General features: G+C 52.2%; 1 protein-coding gene across 5 annotated transcripts in view; it reads left to right on the top strand.

Moving 5' to 3' along the window:
* Pde2a (phosphodiesterase 2A) overlaps positions 1 to 23,128 on the top strand; it is an 83,705-nt gene that overhangs the window by 49,688 nt on the left and 10,889 nt on the right. For all 5 annotated transcript variants that reach the window (XM_085692806.2, XM_085692809.2, XM_085692810.2 and 2 more), the window contains 5 exons: positions 5,785 to 5,874; positions 9,138 to 9,226; positions 16,951 to 17,060; positions 17,831 to 17,886; positions 22,556 to 22,615. In XM_085692806.2, coding sequence (XP_085548932.1) covers positions 5,785 to 5,874; positions 9,138 to 9,226; positions 16,951 to 17,060; positions 17,831 to 17,886; positions 22,556 to 22,615 — 405 coding nt within the window. The remainder of the gene's footprint in view (positions 1 to 5,784; positions 5,875 to 9,137; positions 9,227 to 16,950; positions 17,061 to 17,830; positions 17,887 to 22,555; positions 22,616 to 23,128) is intronic.

Here is a 23,128-nt window from a genome sequence, read left to right as displayed (position 1 = left end):
ATTCCCTTATCCCTCTCATTCAGACTGGAGAGAGGACAGATTGGGAGAATTAACAGCTCCTGCCTTCCCTTCCCCTCTTTTCTTCTTTCTAACACCACACCTTGCCCTGGATGGCTCTAAAGGGGCCAAGGACAGCGGTCTGTCCTGGGATAGAAGTTCACCCTGGCTGGGACAGAGTGGGAGTTATGGGGGGAGGGAGGAACTGCCTATGGGTGTGGGGCGAGAGGCTCCAACAGAAAGACTGAGTACCTCCCTCAGGGACTGGGGATTCCCTCGGGAGGCGCCAGGACAGGCGCAGGTGTATTCTACAGTGCACGTGTCTCCAGTGTGGCTCAGAGGCTGGAGACGCGGCCCTGTTGGAGTAACAACTGAAGCCAGAGTCTACGAAGGGTGGTGGGCTATGGGAGAAAGGGCATGGTAGGTCAATGGAAGGGGGAAAGGAGGAGGAGAGAGGAGAAGAGAGGACAAGGGAGGTTCTTCCTGTAGTACGAGGCCCTTGAATTGTCGCTGACTCCTTTCATGTCCCCTTCTGTCACCTAATCACCTATGGCCTTAGCACATTCTCCCTTCTCCCTCTTCTGCCTCCCCTCCTTGGGGATCTTTCTTGTGGAGTCTCTCTATGCTGGGGTATCATTCTCATGTCATCTGAGCTGCCCTTTTTAGGGCAAGAATCCACCTGCTCTCCATCCTTGTCCTTAGTACCCTGCCCCTAAAGAGGAATGAGGAGAGGCAGCTCTCGGGGCAGCAGCAGCAGCAGCCTCTGGGAATGGGGAGTAGGGGATGGTGATGCAAATTCTTGGACCTCTTCCCAGACCAGCTGAGTCAGAAACTCTGGGGGTAGAGCCAGCACTCTGTATTTCAATAGCCCTCCAGATGATTCTGGGGCATGCCAAAGCTTGGGGACCACTGAGGGACACCTGCAACTACAACCAGTACCCCTCAGCTAGAGTCACTCGGGGCATTGGCATCTGAGCTAGACCACCTGTCATTTGAGTTGTCCAACGTCACCTAGCCTTCTTCATTTCTTCTGCCTCTGGCCCAGCTCAACCTTGCTCTGGGGTGGTCTATGGATGCAAGTATTAGCACACACAGGCAGCTCTTGTTATATTTCAGGCACCAGGTTTGCTGGAGGCAGGTGGCAGGCGTGGGTGGCTTGGGAGGGAAAAGAGCCACCTTGTCCTGCTTCCTCTGTTTTCTGATTTGGTGGCTGGGCAGCTGTAAGGAGCTGAAGAGGAGACATGGGGTACCGGGCTTGAGTTTGGGGCTTCCCTACTCTGAATTTCAAGGAGTACTCCTGGATAGTTCTACTAAGTGCTCTAGCTAAGCCCTGGCAGTGGCCAGTGGCAGCCATGTCCTGGACACAAAGATGGACACACTTCCCTATTCTCTTGAAAAGCTTAGGAAGTGTATGTATCTCTTACTAGAACAGGAGGTCAGACACCAAAGGGGCAGGTGGTGTCGGCTCTGGACTTCTGATTTTCCCCTCTGAGACCACTTTCTGGAGCCCCCATTCATGACTGCACTTCTTTCATCTGGTGTTTTCTCCCCATGTTCTCTAGATGATTTCTTGGAGATCTGGGGGAGGTGTAGGCAGGAGAGACAGGAGTGGTGGGGGTGGGGAGGATACAGGGAAGAGAAGGAGAGTGGGCAGAGAAGCCATCTAGGAGGAAGAGCCAGGATGTGGAGGTGGAAACGACGTGACAAGATAGGAGAGCAGCGTGTGACAGATGGACGTGGACTAGGCACTGATGGGGAGAAGCAGAGAGGCACTCAGAGGGACCAGGAGAGCCTGGCCCACAGGGGAACTCCAGGGTCCTGGGGGGACCGCCCATTGGAGGGGATGTCAGACTTTAGTCTGTGAGGATGGCCCCTAGCCTTGCAGGCCAAGAGGGAAACCAGAGCCAGCGAGATCAGATGAACTGGTGGAGATGGCCCCAGAATACAACTTGGGTCATGACTTTCTTGTAGGGGGTCCAGGTGCCAAGCTGTGGGGAGAGCAGTTGGAGGGTTTGTGGAGGGGAAAAGACATGGAAAATTATAGAAGTGAAATAAGAGACCATCTTAAGCCGGCGACCCTTGACTCAAGGCCATCTGTCTCTGTGGGTTGCTCCAAAGCGAAGAAGACCAAGGTCTCTGTTTTCTGTATAATCTTGAGCTCTACGAAGGAGTCAGAAGCAATTCAGTCTGGACCCTCTGCTCTCCCCAAATGAGCGCAAAATTCTGATTCAGGCCTAGGTTTCAGAAAACTAGCAACCTCCCTGGTTTCAGAGAAACCCTGGTACCCACAGCCTCCCCTTAGTTGGTACCGGAAGAGACCAGTTTGTGGACGTGGCGCTGTCTGCGGTGCTGAAGACAGTCTCAGCCCACAGCAGCAGGTGAACAGCAGGTAAGGGGGCTGCAGAGAGCCAAAGGGTCTGTTCATCCCCCCACCCACCATCCTCCCCTTACCTAACCATCCACCCACCTACCTTCCATTTGTTTCCCATCTTCTCATCCAGTTTGTCCACCCGCCCATTTTCCCACCCACCCGCCTCTCTACCATCTAACCGCTCACCCACCCACCGATTTGCTCACTCACCTGCCCGTCTACTTAAGCATCACTATCTCCCCATTTTTCCATGTAATCATCAGTTTACACATCCATCCACCCATTCCCTACCCACTCACCCATCTGCCCATCCATCCATCTGTCCATCCATCCTCCCACCATCCACCCACTCTCACCTATTTTCCTAACCACTCATCTACCTGTCCATCCACCATTCACCTATTTTTCAGCCTACCCACTCACCCTCATCAAATTAAACCATAAAGCCACAGAACTAGAAGTAGCAGAGTGGAAAGACCCATTTATGTGAAGAAGGAAACCAAGACTCAGAAGAGGAAAGGGGCGTGTTCAAGGCCACAGGGAGCTTCTGTCGTCAATCTGGGACAGGACTGGAAATCAGTGCTCTTGACTATACATCACAGGTTCTCCCCTGGGGTCTGGAAAATTGCCTGGTTATTATGCTGATATTTATCCGGGTGTTTGTTCACAAAAGCTGCAAGGACAGGATATGACTGCCTCCACCCACCCTGATCCAGCGTTCTTGTGTATGTACACATGTGCTATGTTCTCTCGTGTGCGCGTGCGCGCGCGTGTGTGTGTGTGTGTGTGTGTGTGTACATATATGAGGAATCCACACGCAGGTACAGGCTAAGGCGCATGGGGCCTGTGGGCAGCAATGCCTGTTTTTCCTTCCCTCTTCTTTTGATAGTCCTGGACTGTAGCCCTGTTGGAGGCTGGCTCCCCACTGTGCCTTCACTTCAGGGATTGCCCCATTTCCCATTCACTGCTGTGTCCCCCAAGGCTGCAACCCTGTCCTGTGAGCCCAGGCAGGCACTGAACTCAACTTCCCCTTCCCCACTGGTGTAGTGGTCTGAGGTGGCTCGTTTCCCTCAGCGCTTCCTGCATTCAGCACCCTACTACTGGGCAGGTCAGGCTGCAGAGCAGATGGAGAGGTGGCTGCCAGGCCTGGAGCCTCGACTCCACTAGGCTGCACCCTACTTACTCAGCCGAGGATAGAGAAACCCACCTTGCTTGTGGCCCAACTCTCCCAAAGTTTTCTCACCTTACTCTCTCCCCACTGCCGTTGTCCTGCCCTTGGCCTAAAGAATCACAGAAAACTGGTCAATCAGAACAAAGGCCAGACAAGAATAGCCAATTGGATTAAAGGGCAGCTCAAGGTGTCCACCAATCAAAGCAAAGGGCAGGTTGGAGAGCTGGCCAATCAGAACAAAGGACATATTGATTTCTCTAAGCCCCTGGGGTTTGAGATGGGAGTTGGGTGCTGAGTATGCTTAGATAGGGGTGGGAGATCTGGAGGTTTGGGTGACCTGTGACTCAGCACAGATGGTCATTGTTTCTCTTTTAAGCTTGGTTTTCCCATCTTTTAAATGGGAAGAGAGCTATCTGCAGTTGTGGTTTTCTCTTGCATGCAAGGCTCACTCCACTTGGCAGCACTTGTTTGCTTCCCTAGCACACACAGCAGGCAGCTCTCACCGAAGTCAGACCCTCTCTGGTCTCTTAGTGATCCTCCTGCCTCCCACCACATGCATCCCTGTTAACCTTAAAGTCCAGTTTGGAGAGTGTGGGTCAAGAAAATGAATTTGTTTTTTGAGATTTTTCTGGGTTTCGGATCTTGCCTTTGTGGTCTTCAGCCTTGATCTTGAGAGCACACAGTAGCCTGAGACAGTGCTGTGCCAGCAGGTGATGGGGGAGGGAGGCTCTGGTCTGTGCTACATGAGGAACCTAGAACCTAGAAGGGTCTGATGTCATCGTCCTGGGTGTCTTCGGGGATGGAGGGCTCTGTGAAAGAGCAGCGTTGGGACTGCCCAGGCTGTGTCGGAGTGCCACAGCAAAGCTGTGTGTGTGTGTGTGTGTGTGTGTGTGTATGTGTGTGTATATGTGTGTATGTGTGTGTATGTGTGTGTATGTGTGTATGTGTGTATATGTGTGTATGTGTATGTATGTGTGTGTATGTGTGTGTATGTGTGTATATGTGTGTGTGTATGTATGTGTGTGTATATGTGTGTATGTGTGTGTATATGTGTATGTATGTGTGTGTATATGTGTGTATGTGTGTGTGTGTATGTGTGTGTGTGTGTCTTGGCCATTTGGCTCACTCTTCACCACCCTTCTTCTGGTGGTCCCAGCCTTTGCAGTGTGGCTGTACTGGGAAGACGGCGTATGTCCCACGGGATGGTGCCAGCTCCTTGTGAAACCCTTTGGGTCCCCTGGTTATTCAGTGGCCGCAGAGTTCAGTCCCCCACTCTAGGGTGTCTGAGGATGTGAAATCTGGAGACAGAAGCTTTAGGCTAAGCCTCCCTAGCGATCTAGTCTTAGCCGCATGCGAGGTTTGGATTCTAATGCCCACCTTGAAGGGGTCGAATACAAGATAAATCTCATCTTGTTCTCTGGGACACAGAAGTTGAGGGTGGTTTAGCCACATTACAGATCTGAGGAGTTGGCACCTCCCCTGTTTGAGTTAATAACTTTCTATGAATATAACTCTGGCATTTCAGCATTTTCATTTTTATCAGCTCTGTGCAGTCTGTGGGGTTCACTAAGACCCTTAACAGTTGACATCGTTTTCAGAGTCAAAGAGCCATGCCTCCTTTATTACTCACAGGGAAGACATCAGGAAGGACTTCCAAGGGTTGGGGAGAGGGCACAGCTGGGTGCATAGTGTGAGTCACCATTCTGCCTTGGCCTTGCTCCCCTGTTCCATTACCTTTCTCTTTGATCCCCTTGGCTCTGGCCAAGTTAATGGAGCGAGAAGAAGGGACCTTTGTTGTCTCAGTTCCTGCTCTCCAAGGACGAGGCCTGTTCCTGGGAGGCGGAGGCTAGGACGCAATCAAGGCTGACTTTGTCTTCCCCACTTGTAGTGGCCTCTGCTGTTCTTGTCTTTTGTGTTCGACCACCCCCAGCCCCATGCCTGCTGCTTTCAGCCCAGCCCTAACTCAGCTGAAACTAGGCTATGGCTACAGTGCCTCCAACACACAGAGGCCTCTTTTCTGAACAGAAAACCTTCCTCACTCACTGTGAGGCCTTGGCCCATCCCCAAGCCTCGGTTTCCCCAAATACAAGGTGAGGGAACTTGGACAGTCTATGGCCTCAGTACTTACTGCTGGAGTCCGGTGCTTAAGGCTCAAGTATCTAAGTCTTGGGCTCATCTGACAGACCCTGGGCCTGGGACTCTGCCTGGGCCACCAGTCAGAATGACCCATGCTCTTTCCTTCCAGGATGCTTTGCTGAGCCTGGGTGCTGCTATCGACATCACCGGCCTGCGTCAGGCTGCCAAGGAAGCCCTCTCTGCTGTGCTCCCCAGAGTGGTAGGTGTCTGCCCGTCACGTTTCCTCCCTGCCCTCCCCAGCCTTTGTTCCGGTTGTGAGCTGCACCTCACCTTGCCCAGACTCTCACTTGGATTTGGGTGTATGTGTGGCAGGAGAGGTTGAGGATGTACGCGAAGAATCTCCCAGATGTCAGGTCTTGGCGGTGCTAGAGGACCTGGCTGTCCTGAAGCTCACTCTGTAGACCAGGCTGGCACTGAACTCACAGAGATTTGCCTGCCTCTGCCGCCGGAGTACCATTGCTCATTCTTTAAGCAGAAGGCTGATGAGCCGGCCCCCAGGAGTCAAAGCAGCAGGGTCCCAGATGTGCCAGATGGGGGATACAGGGGACTTTGGAGTCTGAAGAATAGGGTTTAAATCAACATAAGGAACATGCAAGACTTCCTGGAGGAGGAAATATCTAAACTAAGTCCTCTTGAAATCCCCTCCCTACTCTGCACATCAGCAGAGGCAGCTTTGGCTTCAGGAAACACGACCAACAGGATGCAGCCTTCCCACCCCACTAAAGCCTATTGTCCCTGACTCTGAATGATGAATGAACCTCCAGAGGCCCAGAGAGGGAGGGTATCTCACCAAGGTCACACAGCATGGCAGAAACAAATGGGCTTGGCATCTAAGCGTCCCTATTCCGTCTTCAGCTCTGACTTCCCCAAACCTCCGAGAGGTTCAGCACCCAGGAGGAGGGCTAACGACTGAGCTTTATTAAGCGTGAAATTGGTAGGAAGTGGGTGGTGTGTTGGCACCCAAAAATAAATCCTTTGGAAGAGGGTTGTGACTGAGACAACATCTGCCCTGGGGTGGAGGAACATCTGGATGGCAGGTCAGTGACTGTGGACCTGCCCTGCAAGCCTCGAGGGTGTGCATGCGTGCGTGTGGGTATGTGTGCACATGCATGCGTGTGTGCATGTGTGCACACGTGCACATGTGTGCACTGCAAGCATGTGTGTGCTGTGTGCGCGTGCACATGTGTGTGTGTGTGTGTGTGTGTGTGAGTTTGTGTGAGCCTGACTGGGTGCCTAGCCAACTACAGCCTAAAGCCTACTTAGAGGACAGCTGAGGTTCAAGAGGCAGTGAGATGTTACTCAAGAGGCCCATGCTGGGTTGGGGGAGCCCAGGCTTGACTGTAGAGATGCCTTGGGTCCTGGGAGGTGGGGGTTGGGCGAGGAGGAGGCTGCAGCACCTGGCTTCCTCATCAGCACCCATTGTGGCAGGCAGCCCCAGTGCAGATGGTGCTGATGTGTACAAAACGCAAAGCAACCCTCCTACCCAGGAACTCGGCTAAATTTAACCAGCGTGGCTGAGAGTGGGAGTGGGAGGCGCGGGCGTGCAGAAGTAAAGGGTGGCCGCTGCCCCCACCACCCCGAGTCTGTCCACCTTCTCTGTGGGGGATGGACTCTTGGCCACAAGGCGCTCTGGTAGACTCTGAACCTGCTTGAAGAAAGAAAACAAAAACAAACAAACAAAATGCTCCAGAGCTCCAGACTGGATGACACAGGAGGAGGCTGGGTAGAGCTGAGGGGTGGCAGCTCTCTCGAAGTGGCTCTTTCCCTGGATTTGGGCCCAGAAGCTGGACATGGTGGTGGCTCTTACTTGTGATCCCGTGATTTGGGGCGGCCAAAGCAGGACGGCCACAAGTCGTCAGCCAGAGGCCAGCCTGAGCAACAGGAGAGACCTTGTCTTGAAAACAAAACCAAAAGCCTCAAACAAACCCACTTCAAGCTCAGAACCCTCATCACCAAGGGGGCTCTGGATGTCCCAGAGTCTGCCCCTGCCCTCCATCTCCTGGGTCCTGTAATCCCTACCCCACATCAGGACAACTGAACTCAGGTCAGCGTCACAGGAGGCCATGATAGGGATCTGTGGAACCCTCTGTGGAACATCCAAGGGCCACAGGAGCAGCTGGTGAGGTTGTGGTGGTAGGTTTGTGATAGTGTGGTTGTGGTAGCGGGGTGCGGTGGCAGGGTTGTAATGGCGGGGTTGTGGTTTCTCCCAGTGCACTGCGGACCCCATACTTATTGAGGAGAGAGCCCTCCCGGTCACCCTCAACAAAAAGGAGGCTTCCCCAGCTTGCTGAAGAGAGAGTATGTCCAGCAGTCATGGGGTTTGGCCAGGGCCTCTAAGGGTCCCCATGTGGGGAAGTAGATCTTTGTCTGTGAGACAGCAGCTTCTGCCAGGACAAGGCCTGCAAACAAGGTGCTGGGAATATTGCTTAAGACGAGCCTCTTCGCCGGCACAAATAATTCCAATCAGACCAAGTTAGACGGAATAAAAGACGCCCACGTTTACTGCAGCGCTCCCGGGTGGCCGGGAGAAGCATGGCGAGGGGAGGAGAGCAGGAAAGGGCACGCAAAGCTGGAGACCACGTGTTCCCTTTCTGGGCGGCAGCCTAAATAGCCTGTGGGAGTGGTCCTGACCCTTCCTGGGGAGGGGCCACTGCATGGCGGGCTTTCCCAGAGGCAGAGTCCAAACCAAGGCAACTCCCAGGGGAGGAGACCCGAAATGGGGGCCAGGGGCCAGGGCCCAGGGGCTGGGGTGATGCTTTCAATCAATCATTCCAGACTCCTTGGATATAGGGGTGTCAGGTGGCTGGGGTCTCACTTTTGACCAAACACTAGGGAGAGAGAATTGCTGAATTAAGGACCGGACAGGCTTCCAGCCAGTCCTTCCAGATCACTCTGAGCAATGGTTGATCTAAAATGCAAACTTGCTGAGCCCCTGTTCCCAGCTGTTTCTAAAACCCTTCAACCCCAACCCTGCCCACTCCCAGCCGGGCACTCTCTTGTACCCTTCACCCCACTGTCAGGTCTGAAATGCTTCTTGCTCTCTGAGCCCCTTGACCTACCTGTGTCAGTCAATTCCAAGTGGGTCCAGTCACAGCTAAAGGATTGCTTCTTTTGGGAAACCCTCCAGGGCCCCATAGAGTATGGGCACAATGCCCTGGCTGTAGTTTTCTGGCTAGGATCATGGCAGTGTTGAAAGGAGAGAGCATCCTAAGTGAGTGTGACTTGCATGCCATACCAAGTATGGTTTGCCAAATGCCTGAGGTTGGAGTTCAATGTGGGGTGATTGGCTCACACCTTGGGTTTGGGGTGATAAGTAAGGAAAGCAGTCAATTCATCAATCTTGCCTGTCCAACTCCTTCCCAAACCATCAAGCTCTAGCCCCCAAGGCCCTGTGGCCTCGCCACGGACAGACTAGGGCTGGGCAGTCTCTCTATGGGGTCTCACAAGTGCTTTTGGTCCTAGGAGACTGTCTACACCTACCTGCTGAATGGGGAGTCTAGGCTGATGAGTGAGGACCCCCCTCATGAGCTGCCACAGGAAGGAAAAATCCGGTAAGTCATTCTCTGCCTGTCCTCTGTCCTCTGGCTCTAACAAGAGGCCTCAGGGTTGAGGCACCTTCCGAGCTCATCTGATCCACCTCCAACTCCAGTCTCCCAGCTAGTGTGGGTCCCCTGTTCAGGAGATGGGGAGTAACACCAATCCTGTGTTGGGGAAGTAGTGAGCAGGCCAGGTTCTCTCTTTGTCTGGTCTGTTTCCATAGTTTCTTTTCCCATAGAGGTTTGGTTTGGTTTGGTTTTGAATACAAAGTCTCACCATGTAGCCCAGGCTGGTTTTGAACTTGCAGTGAGCCTCCTGCTTCAGCTTGCCAAGTGCTGGGGTTACAGATGGGATCCTTCATGTACAGCTCCCATAGAGTCCGGGATTGTTGTGGGGTTAAGGTGGTGGCGAGAGGGGCCGCAGGGTTTCTCAGTCCCTGTCCCAGCATGCCATGAGCATGACCGTGCGGCTTGGGATCCCAGTGTGTGTCTGCAGGCACACCCTGCACCTAAGGTCAGAGAAACGACCTGCAGAAGTTTCTGGACTGCTCCTACCTAGACTCAAGCCCCACCTCCCTATGTGCCAGCTGCATACGTAACCTTAGGAAAACCAGACATCCTTTGTAGTGTGATTTCATTTTATTCTACTCTTTGGTGACATGGTGATAATAGCAGTACATAGAGGGTTGTTGGGAGGACTAAATGATTGTGTTTGGTCTGCCATGGCTATCAGAATCCAGAGCTCAGCACCCCAGGGTCCCTGCTACCTCTGAGCTCAGTACGTTCAGCTGCCTCATTGTTTCAGTAAGGACACTTTAAGAGACATGTTCAAGAACACAGGCCAGATGTGAGTTCAAACTGAGACACAGTTCTCAGTAGGAGCAGAGAATGCTCGAAGATTCATCCTTGTTGACCTTGAGAGAATGAGTGCCCTTTTGGCCTCACTCTCTTTTTCTGTGAAATGGGTGGAATAGGCTTCTCTCAAATGTGAGCATCAGGGGTAGAGCTATGTGGGGAGTGGTGGGGAGGGCTGCTGGCAGCTGCCGGAGGACTGGATCATAAAGGCAGATAAGATAAGGCTGAGGTGATGGGCAGAAAATGAGCTAAGATGGTGGTAGTAAGAGACAGGGTCCCACTCTGCCCACTCTGCAGGCGCTCCAGTGTGGTTTGCCTTTGTTCCTTCCCATACTTGCTCCCTCGAATCATCTTTTCCTGCTCATGAGTCGCGCACAGGGATTCCCTGCTGCTGAGAAAGAGCCGATCTTCATAAAGGGGGTGGGTCACTGTGGCCTCCCCAGGGAGGATCTGGCCTCAGAGGAGTCTGGGACTGGAAAGCAGGAGACTTGGGCTCCAGAGCAATGCTGCTGTAGTGACAATCCCATTGCTTTGTCCCTGGGACCCCTTTACCCCTAATTAAGATGATGAGGTTGGCTCAGGTTCAACAGGAAACCTGGACTGGAAAGGAGAGAACCCTTGAAGCTCCCCATGCCGTTCTCCTAGCCTGTTTCGGACCTCAACAAGACAGCTTCCTCTTGGCAGCCGAAAGCCTCAGATTTCCCACCGTCAGAGGCAGGAACTTCCGGCTCTCCAGCTGCAACGTTGTTGCATCCTTGGCTACCATTTGCAGTGTGCTTTCTCAGGGCAAACCTGGTCTTTTATTGTGGCAGAATCCGATTGTCCATCTGGTTTGTCTTGGAGGACACAGTGACTGTCTGTTCCCATTTCTAGAGTCTCATATTCTGGTGGAGGAGAGCCAGGTGCTGGCCTAGATCATAATTTGTCTTCAAGGGAGAGATGAATGGTCAGAGGGAGAAATTAATGCTCAGTGAGAGTGCAGGCTGAGGGATGGAGGCATAGTGAAGAGATGGAGGATCAGTGAGGGCCTGAGGTTCAGTGAAGACCTGGGGTTCAGTGAGAGATGGGGCTCAGGAGGAAGACGGGTTTAGTGAGGCCTGAGTTTCAGCGAGAGGCTCGTGGTGGGGATGGAGCCTGGTCACACTGGCAGGAGGTAGTGAAGAATGAACACTCAGCCAGCTTTCTTCTTCCTACTCAGTCTGAGATCCCAGCCCACGATGTGCTCTCCACACTGAGGATGAGTTCCTACATTAATGAACCCGATCCAGAAAATTGCTCACATACACATGCCCAGGGATTTGTCTCCAAGGTGATTCCAGGTCCTGTCAAGCTGAGAACCAATAAGAACCGTCACAGAGGCTGAGGGGTTGAGATCAGTGGAGGATCCAAACTGAGTTAGGACGTTGAGGATAAGTTAAGTTGGACTCTGTGGAGCCCTAAGTTCAATTCCCAGCAACCATATGGTGGTTCACCACCATCTGTAATAAGATCTGGTGCCCTCTTCTGGCCTGTAGGCAGACATGCAGACAGAACATTGTATACATAATAAATAAATCTTTTTTAAAAAGGAAGAAAAGACTCAATAAGGGGCACAGCGAGGGGTGGGACACAGCGAGGGGGTGGAGCACAGTGAGGGTGTGGGGCACAGCGAGGGGGTGGGACACAGCGAGGGGGTGGAGCACAGCGAGGGTGTGGAGCACAGCGAGGGTGTGGAGCACAGCGAGGGGGTGGGGCACAGTGGGAATGTAGGATTGGTAAGGAGAAAGGCTTAAGTTGAATGGGTCGGTGAGAAGTTGGAATTTGTGGGAAAGGGTTCATTTGAGAGTGGGCTCATTATGAAGCTTGGGTGCTCAGTAGGCAGGGGCAGGTGTAAGAAAGGAGGAGACAGAGAAGGATGCAGGAGCTCTGTGGAGGTGGAAAGGGCCTGGACACGTGGCCCTTTTCCAGGCTGTTGACCTTACCAACACACAGCTTTCCCCTCTTTCTCCATTTAACAAATAGTTGTTAAAGGAACGGAACTGTCATAAACTCCACGCCCATTCCTCTCTGCACTCTGTGCCCATCTGTCTTTTCCTTCAGTGGAGTAGGCCATGACCACCCTGGCACCTAGTCTGACTCACTGAAACTCAGTCTGGGCAGCTGGACTTGGGGGATTGAGTCCCCTGCCGCCAGTCCTCCTCAACCTGAAAGATGGCAAGGAGAGGGTGAGAAGAGGCAGGAGGCTCTCCGAGGGAAGGGGAAGGAAGAGCTTGGGGTCTGGGGATCTCACCACCCTTATTTATAGTCTGCGAGCATTTGTGGAGCCCTCAGGTGGCACACATTCTGGGGAGGGTGTGACTAAGGAAATGGAGGGCCATGGGGTGCGTATAACATGCCCCTACCTGGAGCTGTGTGCTGTGACAGGGCCAGGGAGGATGGAACTAAGCAGGGTGCCTAAACTTCCTAAGAGTTCAGGACTTTGGGAGGCACTGATGCAGTCAAAGCTGCTCTTTCTCAGCCTGCCTTTCCTCTTTGGTCCACAGGCCACTGAGACTAGATTCTAGTGTCAATATTCTTTCCCTAGAGAGAGTTTTACCTAGCTACACAACTTGAAGGATCTGCAGCCAAACTCAGCCATGTCTTTTCGTGGTCAAGTCCCTGTCAGGGTTTCCTCTCCCAGGGCCCCAGCTCTCCCTGGCCTGGCCTTCCGCTGTCTAGCCACACCGACTTTCCAGGAGGCATATGCCGCTCTCCCCTTTGAGCCTTCATGCATTCAGTTTTCTCTGCCCAATCATCCCAGTGTGTCTGTCTGGATGACCTCTGTGTGTCCTTCAGACTCAGGCATCTTCTTCAGAAGCCTTTTCAGACCCCACTTCCATCCCACATGCTCTTCATCCCTTGGTCATAGTCTGGAGCACAACTCCATTGCAGATCTGTCTCCACATGACACATGTTACACATATGTTACACATAATATGTTGCACATGTTACTGAGGGGACCTGAGGAAAAGAGAGACGCTAGGACAGTTCACAGGTGACTCCCAGGAGCTACACTGCTTTGACAGGAAGGTGGTGGAGATATATGCAGGCTGAAATACTGCACTTCAGGGACACCCAGGATGCCTCTGAGTTTCTGGAGTCTGGAGCTGTGAACCAGATCCAGAGACTCTTGAAGCTGTGGGCACAGGGTTCTGGGGGCTGGGTAAAGTTGGATCTAGGAATAGGAAGTAGGATAGCCCAGGTAGTGGGCGGGGTTTCATAGTTTACTGAGCAGCAATGCAGCAACCTTCACCCCATTGTAGCTTCCAGCATGTCTGAGGCCAACCAACAGGATGGAGTTTGAAATCCCAGTAAGCCCCAGCCTTCATCAATTCAGTCAACAGGAAAGGTGGTTCCCATTGCCCTTCTGCCACCCTTCTTTCAAGCAGTTGGAGCAGCCAAGAACTGGCTCCCATCACTCAGGGGCCTCAAAGGCTCTGGGTGTGAAGGACAGCAGACAGGAGACACACTGGCTCTTGTAGATTCTGAACTGGTCAGAAGGCCAGGAGGGGATGGGTCTCGTTCAGAATGCTCTGTGACCTTGGAAGAGATGCTCCACCTCTTTGGTCCTTGATTTCTCCAGCAGCTGTGACCTCCTGACTTGGTGACTTGCAGTCCACCCCCTCCCTTTCCTCATCTGATCTGTGCTGTATTCCCCTAATGACCCCGACTGCATGCTCCGGAGTCCCAGATTCTCTTCTATCCGGGCCAGGCAGTTCTTATAAACACAATAAGGGGAAATAGCATGAGAGATGAGGAACCCGGGGAAATTAATCATCAGGGAGTGACATTTGGTGAAAAATCAGGTACTTAATTAAGCAGGAAGAGCCAGAGGCTTGGGGGAAGATGGTGTGTGTGACGGGCAGAGAGAAATTTGTTCTTCTCACAGCGAACCTCTTGCCTCAGTTCCTACCTCCACATATGCCAGACCCTGCTTGAGGCTCGCACTCCACAAGTCTTTGGGATTGTCCGAGCGTAGTGACTAACCCAAAATCTAATCCAGCTGCCTGGGTTCAGAGCTTCATTCTACCACTTATTACTATGACCACAGACAGATCGCTTAACCTGTCTATACTTTATCTTCTCTACTTCAAAACAAAGATGACAAGCATTTTTAATCCCTAGAGATGCTAAGGATTCTGAGTTAATATGCGATGATTAATCTTCATTGCTGACTTTTTTGGAGTTGGAATCACCTAGGAAACAGTGGTGGGTGTGTCAGTGAGGGTGTTTCTGGAGAGGTTTAGGAGGGAGTGAAGATCTACTCTGAACGTGGGCACCACCATCACAGAGGCTGCGTGAGGGGAGAGGATCAGTGGGGGATGGAAATTAAGTCAGGGCATGGAGGATAAGGGAAGTGAGGGTCAGGAGGGTGGGTTGGGGAGACAAAGAATCAATAATGGACACAGTGAGAGGGCAGGACATAGTGAGGGGACGAGGCTCTGTGGGAATGAAGGATCAGTAAGGAGAAGGGCTATGGGATAAAACCCTGCACTAAATATTAATATGAGAAAGCACTGAGCATCAGCATTCACCTTTCTCAGCTCTCTGACTGTGATACAATGCAACCAGTTACCTTAAATTCCTGTTGCAAGAATGGAGCTGCTTCCCCACACCTGCCCCTATCGCCATGATAGCTGTGCCATCAAAGTGTGCCAAAACTTCTTTCTTTAAGTTGTTTTTCATGGATATTTTGTCACAGAAAGGAAAAGAAGTTTATATAAAAACTGGTACCAGAAGTGGGTTCATTGCTGTAATAAACCTGATCATATGGTTTGGAGGTAAAGAACCTCTCTGTGGGAAGCACGAGGGCTATTTTTGGAGCTGGAGGTTAGAAAAGCACTAGAATGTTCTAACAGGAGCTTAACAGACTTGTGCAAATGTGGAAGACAATAATTCCAGGAGAAATATAATCAATGAAGTTTTGTATCACACAATTTCAAGTAGGGATGAGGAGTCTATTGGGAACTGAATAATCTGGAAACATTCAGACTTTGGCATAGTTATTGCTCACTGCATTTATGGAGGTTTATAATGAGAATTCAAAGTAGAAATATATGGAAAATGTGCAGTCTATCAAGGAAAGGAATGTGAATGTGGTAAAGTTATGGACATAGTGGGTGCCGACAGGTGTCTACCAGTTTAAGAGGTTTGCATCATTAAACAGAACCATTTCACTTTGCACTGAGCCAATAGGAAATGTGGTCTGAAAGCTAAACTATACCTACTGGAAGCTCCAGGTTTTAAAAATGCAGATTTGTTTGAAGGGAAAGTGATTGAACGGAGAATGCTGCTGAAGGGCTCTTGGCCAAAGAACAACTGCACAGGGAAACATTTTCCTGACTGAGCCACCAAAGTGCAGAAAGGTTAGTTACTCCAGCTGTGGTGGAAATGGACCAGACTATGTCATCCGCAGATATAGGAACTTCAGGTCTCATCTGTGTTAGTCTGCCACATGTAAAATATGAGAGTCATAGGACCATGTAGGTCTGAACCAAGGTTCCAGAAAGCCTCTGAGTTCAGGGTCGTATTCCCTGCAAGAGGCCCCGAGAGGTCACTGCGTGAATTCTGAAAGTGAAGCCTTGTTTTAAGGAGGCCCTAGGACGCTGAGGATGTGAGGAATACCCACCAAGAAAAGCACCAGTCGTGAATTTGAGCCAGCTCAAGAAAGAGGATATTTGTGCTACAGGTGTCAGAACCGGAGGGGTGAGGCTCCCCAAGACTGTCGACACTCGGATAGCACCTTTGAAGTTGGAGCTTTGAGATCTGGACCTTGCTCTGTTGAGTGCTCTGTCTCACATTGGTCTGACCTTTTCTTCTATGCTTCTAGACCTTCTTTTTGGAATGGGAAGGCTTATTCTGTGCTGCTGTATATTGGCAGTATGTGACTTGCTTTTTGATTTTGCAGTGGCTTACAGTTCAGATATTGCCTCGAACCTCAGATGAGACTTCAAGTTTTGAGTTTTTGAATAATGGAAGGATGGTCAGAATTTTTGAGGACTCTTACATATAAACTACATGCACTTTACATTGTGAGGTGGCCTTTGAGGACCAGAGGAAGAGTATTATGATTTAAAGGGATGCATTTGGGTAGCAGGTGGCTTGTTATGGCTAATCTTCACTGTCAGCTTAACTGGATTTGGGATAACATAGGAGATCCACCTCTGTATAAGAGGTTTAATTAAAGGGGGAAGATGCACCGCTTGGGCTAGGGTCCCAGGTTGAATTTTAAAAAAAAGTAAAAAATGGGAAGTCAAGTTGAACACCAGTATTCATCTCTTTCTTCGTCCTGACTGTGGATGCAACTGCCTCAGGTCTCTGTGGCCACAGCTGCCCTCACTGCCCTGCCTTCCCTGTCACCATGGACTGCACCCTCAAACCAGAAACCAAAATAAGCCTTCCTTGCTTGAGCTGCCTTTGTCAAGTGTTTCGTGACAGCATCAGGAAAAGCAGTGTGTACATGGTCTGTGTTGGATCGCTTGGTGCCATCTGACCGAAATGGTGCACAGGGAATGTCTCGTGACCGCTGAGTGCTTCCTGTGTGCTCTCCCTCTCATGCTTAGCACTAAAGCTTGTTCACCAGATGGGATATTCCTCCTGCTCTGTTACCCAAGGATCTGCCCTGGGCCTTTCCCACATCTGCAAGAGATGTGGAAGGCTGTGACTGCCAGCCCTCCTACATGGGGTAGAGGTGGAGCAGGGTCCCACCCTCATTTTGACCCTCCTTATGTCTACTGTGAGACAAATCATCTAGATGCTTGCATGTGCTTAGGGTTCGGCCTGTTTACATCTTTCAGGCTGGTGGGGATGGGTCCTACTCCTCTTCGATCCAGGGCCTGAGAGGTGAGCCCATATCTTATTTTCAGAGAGGCCGTGATCTCTGGGAAGCGGCTGAGCTGCAATGGACTGGGTCCCTCGGACCTGCTAGGAAAGCCCCTGACTAGGCTGCTGGCTCCGCTGGCTCCTGGCACTCAAGGTAAGGGCTGGGAATTGACAGGGATGGGAAGGCTGTGGCTCTGCTCCCACATCTTGTCTGCTCTCTCCTCATCCCCATCTCCTTTTGCTCTGCATCTCCAGCCACCTAACTCTCTAACACGCTGCTAATCTCCCCGCACCTCAGTCTCCTGACTGCAAAGTGGGACGGCGGTGCCTCTTGCGGGGGTGTTGTGAGGCGTGTGTTCAGGGTCTGGCACCTACCAGGTTTCAGCGACGGATGACCGCTGTTCCATGTGCTGCGCCTGTTGCCAGATGGGCTGTAGTTGTCACGCTCTCTGTCGCTGGCTGTCTGTGTCTGTTTCTTGTCCTCTCCATGCCCCTTGTCCGCCATGTCTCTCTAGGTCTCTGTCCTCTGTCTCGATGTGGAAATGCACAAGACTGGGAGTCAGGAGGCCTGACTTGCTGAGTGATCTTGGGCAAGTCACTTCCCCTTTCTGGACCTCAGCTCCCTAGAACAAGGATGTTCAGCCTTACCTGCCTCCCTCCCACCCTCTCTCCCAGGGTTTCTGGGAGAATCACAAGAAAGCTGTCAAGTGAGGGGGATTTCCTTCTATTTAGGGGTCGTCACTATGGTTATTTTTGTCACTGACTCAGGTCTGCTCTCTGTCTCACCAGGCCTCTGGGTCTCTCTGTGTCTTTGTCCCAGCCTCTCTGTCTGCATCTTTGTCTCCTTCTCCCTGGGTCCTTACTCAGTATCTCTGGGCCTCACTGGGCCTGCAGGACCACCTCATTGCCCTCTCCCCCCTTCAGTGCTGATCATACCCCTGGTGGACAAGGAGACTGGAACTGTGGCAGCTGTCATCTTGGTAAGAGCCTGCCCAAGTGGCTGGGTTGTGGGTAGGATGGGAAGAGGAAAGCAGGGGGAACATCTGTGTCTGGAGTCTGCCTCTGTGTGAGTGTGTGCGTGTGTGTATGTGCATGCGAGGGAGAGGAAGGCATGCAAGGCACCTGGGATGGATTGGAAGCAATTGAGGGCTTCACCAGAGCCCAGATCAACTTTACAGCCCAGTGCTGGAGCTCACCCTGGCAGGAAGAACGCTTTGGTCCACTGGGTAACCCAAGCTCCGTTGAGACCTAGCCTCAAACTCTGGATGGGTTTTGGGTAGTGTCTAAGACGACAGGGGCACAGTGAGGCAAGTGACCAACAGACACCGAAAGGGCACCGGCAAATGCGAGGCTGCCGCCGCTGGAGACACTGGCAGTTTAAGTATCAGAACTGCTGGAGCTAGGGACTTAAGGAGAGGTGGGTGTCCCTGGTGGAGCTGCCTGCGCGACAGCCAGGAACCAGGATGCCTCTTGAAGCTGTGAACTAGACGAAAGAGAAGAGGCCTCCCTTAGAGGTCTCGGAGGTGCATGGAAACTCAAGGTGTTTTTTCCTCTGGACTGCTGGCTGCTCTCCCTGTCACAGGGTCTCCCAGGCTCCTGCTCCGCAGCTCCTGGGACAGATGGCTGAGCCTTGCCAGCAGATGCTCTTTTCCTCTTCTGAGCTCTTTTCCCATGTGGAAATAGAAGTAAAATCCTTGTCCTATCCCAGGAAAAGGTTTGCACCCCAAGTCGCAGTTCTGGGAATCTGCCAGCGTCAGAGTGGCGCCGCCTGGGACAAATAAACTCGGCACCAAGGGACTCCTCCCGAGCTCATTAAAAGGGAATTAAAGGTTTCTGAGGCGCCTGACCTTTCCTGAGCTATAGGGCAGACAGTGGGAGTGGAGGGGCAGCCACCAACTGGAATGGGGTGCCGGGCTTGACTCCATCTGCCTCTGGGAGGGAGCTCAGAACCATCGCCTACTGATCCTCCCAGCGTGTGCTCCCCTGGACAGAACGGTCCTCTGACCTCACTTCTTACCCTGTTTCTTGGGAAGTCTGACAAGAGTAAGGGGCATTACAAAGGTTGGCCGCTCTAGCCAGGAGTGGGGGCACAGTGACTTCAGCACACCTCTGTAGACAGAACAGGGTCTAGAGGTGCCAGGCTCCTTGCCAGTCTGCTGGTCCTCACTTCAATACAGTAAAAACTGGGTGGAAGAAAAGCATCTCCCCAAGGTGAAGACATTTAGGTAGATATTCATTGTGGTGACAGAAGGGTGCCTGCCATGTTCTCCTTGGCTAGCATTAGCCCAGGAATCTTGCTTTCTGAAGAGAGGAAATCCTAGTGTCAGCTTAATTCAGTCAGTCTCCGGCTGGGTGCTGGAATGAGACGTGTCTATTTCTTGGAGCTTTCAGTTTGGGGAGAGGCAGAGACACCTTCAAACCACCACAAACCAAATGAAATAATTGCTGCCAGCTGGTGCTCTGGTGGCAGAAGCTGGAGCAGCAAGGGGAGTCCCATAGGGAGGCAGCCTTTGAGTGAGGTCTTGGGTGTAGGTGGGAAGCCGAGAAGGGAAAGGGCACCGGGAACAGCATGGGGAAAGGCAAGTGGGGAGGAGGTAGCGCTCAGAGGGGGCTGACATGTGCTGTGTGACCCACCAAGGAAGATGTTACCTGAGGTACAAAAGTTTCTGACAGACATCCCCTGACAGTGAAGAGGTCCTGAAGGGAATTTAGAGCATTTCACTGTCCAATTCTCTTCTAAGCCTGGAGCTTCCCAGTCAGAAAGACACTTCTTAGGATGCCTGCTCCCCAAGGCACACACATCTGACAGCTGCTCCCACGGTCACAGGATATTTTATCCTCCGGCAGCCATGGGGTACCCAGCTGCTACCCAGTCCTGAAGGTAGCGGGAACAGAAGGAAGAGGGGGTGCAAATCATCACTCCCTCCTTGATAACTCTAACTTTTATCTGGTTTCTGTTGGTGGTGCCCACTGTCTTCACACACACATGCATGCACGCACATACTAACGCATGCACGCACGCACGCATATATCCATCCACCCAAGACCTTTCTACTAGGTGTCAAGAGCTGTGTCCTATGTCCTGGAGCCCAGAGATGACCGAAATAGATCATTAGTTCCTGCTCTGAGCCCTGGAGGGCGTGCCACAGGTGATGAAAGTAAGGGGAGAATTGAAAGCGCGGGTCGGCTCTAGCCAGGAGACCAGGGAGTCCTGTGAGGCGCATTGGGCTTCAACGGAGCTGCAGTCAGCGGGGGACTTGCTAAGAAATGTGCAGTCTGGGTGCGCGTGCGCGGCTGTGTGCCTGAGTCTGAGCTTTCACAGCTCAGTTCAATCGCCATGATTGCAGACTCTTGATGTGGAAAGTCTCTTACTCTGTTTTTCAGTTCTGGGATAACAAGTTCCTTTGAGAAGTGGGTGGCTCTTGGTTTCTGGCATACGATGCATGATTTGTGCCTGTCCCCCCTCCCCTAGCTGTGCCTGTCAGCTCCTTGCATGACAATAGGGCATTCATGCCATTAGTCATGTTGAACTTGATGAGGGTAGGCCTGGTAGCCTGGCCAGGTTTTTAATTCTTTCTAAACACTGGTGCCCACTGATCAGTATTTCCCACTGAGCTCCAGACACCCACCTTAACATTAGCATTTACAAACGTAAATGCTACCACATGTCAGTGTGTTGGAGATTAACTGGCTTGTGTTAGATGTTGGAAGTATGGGTGTGGGTGCTGGTATGAATGCAGACATGTGGATGGTGTCGGTAGTGGAGGTGCAGGGGTGTGTGTGTGTGTGTGTGTGTGTGTGTGTGTGTGTGTGATTTCCACGGGAGAGTAAATGCAGGTATGTACATGTGAAGGGGCTTTAGGTTCTTTCAGAGAGTACCTGTGTGTCTGAGCACATGCTGAGTGAGTGGGCTGAAGCAGCCCACACAGTGCATGCTGGGATGAGGGAACATCACGGTTTCTTCTTTTCCCTCAGCATGTTCAGACCCCCAGCTCTGCATCTGGGTGAAGGCCTTTGGAAAGCCAAGGAGCTGGTGTCCCCCCAGCTCTAGAGGGTTCCCAACTGTCCCTCTTCCTGAGAGATGGGTACAAGCAGAGGCAGCGGGAAGGATGCTGCCCTCCGCAAACTAACCATAAAAAGCCAGCGTCATTACGTAAAGCATATGCAGACTTCCTCAGATGCCCTCGGACTCCAATCCTGTAGGAAAGAGTCTCATTCCCAGCTTAAGCTTCAACACAGCCCTTATCCCCCTAGGTCTCTTCCAGGTCTCCCTAGCTCTAGTCTTGCTTCCTGATATTTACCCTTCATCCCATAGATGACAGGTGTCAGATGCTAAAGTTTGCCATGGCTCCCCAAATCCTGCCCTCTGTACCCCCTTGGCCTCATCTCCCTACATACCTCCCACTTAGCACTTAACCTGGGGAGCCTCTGGTCTACAGTCCCCTCTGTCCTCTTCTGCTTGTACTTCCAATTTAGGAAGCCTCCCAGATCCCATCCCCTTTGAGATTCCGAGCCCAGGTTTTCTGTGTACCCCCAACTCCCTCAGGTATAAGTCCCACACCCCCTCACAAGTGCACCCCAGCTAGACATGATGCTCCTCTTGGCCAGAACCTAAGCTTCCTGAGAACCTGCTGGTCCCCTCCTCGCCACCTGTTACTGGTAGGGGACCCAGAGCAGAGAGTCTAGCAGGGACTGCTGGGGCAGGAGAGGCAGGATGACCCCCACACACACGTGCACACGCACACGCAAACACTGTGGGGGTTCACAGGTGGCGAACAACTTTGAATAAGCAAAAAAAGTTGAGAAAGCAATTGGGGAGCCTGCTGGCAGGCCACAGTGGGTTCCTAGACCACTATCCCTCCTCCTCCACACTTCCTCTTTAAACACCCAAGCAGGGTGGAGGAAAAGAGATTCCCAGAGCATGGGAGATGGCTGAAGGGAGCCCTGGTAACTGGCACGGGACAGGGGGAAGATGACAGGGGGCGGGAGAAGAATGAATCTAGAGAGTGGACATGTAGGCATGAAAGCGCGGAGGAGTGGACGGAGTGGTTCTAACTCTGCCATCTTCTGCTTGGTGACTTTGGATAAGTCCCTCACCCCTTCTGGGTCCTGGCTCATCTGCAAGGGGGAAGAGTGCATCTCGCAGTGGTGAGGATCACATGTAGGCAGAAGGCTCCCCATCAGTCCATCCATGTCGGCTGCACACCTCCCCTGGCAGAGGTCATGCTGGGCTCCTCTGGTCCAGATGTAAGGGCAGATCAAACCCCACCCAGAAAGGATGGAGCTGGGAGGCTGAAGGCAGCTCCACAAATCCTCTAACCAGGGTCTGAGGTACTCCATGTGTAGAAGATGGAGAAGGATCTAAGGCCCACCTTCCTGACACTATGCACCTAGACTGTCCCCAGGAAGGGGACAATAAACATGGAAAGTGATGGGTCAGAAACAGAGAAGTCCCACCCTTTGCGCCTGCCCTAGAAGTCTTCCTTAGGAAAAAGACTCCCAGAGTCTGCCTGGCCTGAAGGATGGCCTGACATGGAGGTCGCAGACTGTGTTGGTAGAGACTAGTGTGTACTGGCCATGGGGGGAGGGGCACGCTAGCAAAGACAGGCTGGGGAAGGTCACAGCTTGTCCCTTCTCCCTTCCCGTCAGGTGCACTGTGGCCAGCTGAGTGACAGTGAGGAGAGGAACCTGCAGGCAGTGGAGAAGCATGTAAGTGGGGTGGGACCATGGTAACATGGAGCCTGCTGGTGGGAAGAGGACCTGGCTGGCCAGAGAGCTGGCCAGACCTGGCTTCTGGTTCCAGCGCTGCCACCTTGAAGCTTTGGGACCTCAGGAAGTCATGCAGCCTCTATAAGCCTCTGTCTTGCATCTGAAGATGTGGATAATGATAGCACTGACTTAGCGAAGTTAGTGATGAGTCAGATATCTTGTACATAACTCAGGCTCTTTGATGCCTAAGATTTCAGACATCTGTGATCGTAATCAGGATGGTGTTAGACAGAAAAATCTGACCCTCTTTTGGAAGCCTTTATGAGCCAGGGGTGGAGACAACTATACTTGTCCATGGATAGAAGGAGGCTCCAGGGGCTGTGGGAACTCTCAGGAGGTTGAGGGGCTGTGGCTTGAACTATTTTGGACCAGAACAGCAGTGGGCAATGTGGGGCCCGCAAAGGGAAGGAGTCGGGTAGTGGCTCCGGCAGCCAGGGTGGGACAAGGGTGTGC

This window comes from Myodes glareolus, chromosome 7, assembly GCF_982192425.1.
Source record: "Myodes glareolus chromosome 7, mMyoGla1.1, whole genome shotgun sequence".
NCBI lineage: Eukaryota > Metazoa > Chordata > Mammalia > Rodentia > Cricetidae > Myodes > Myodes glareolus.
This window is presented reverse-complemented; position numbering and strand designations above follow the sequence as displayed.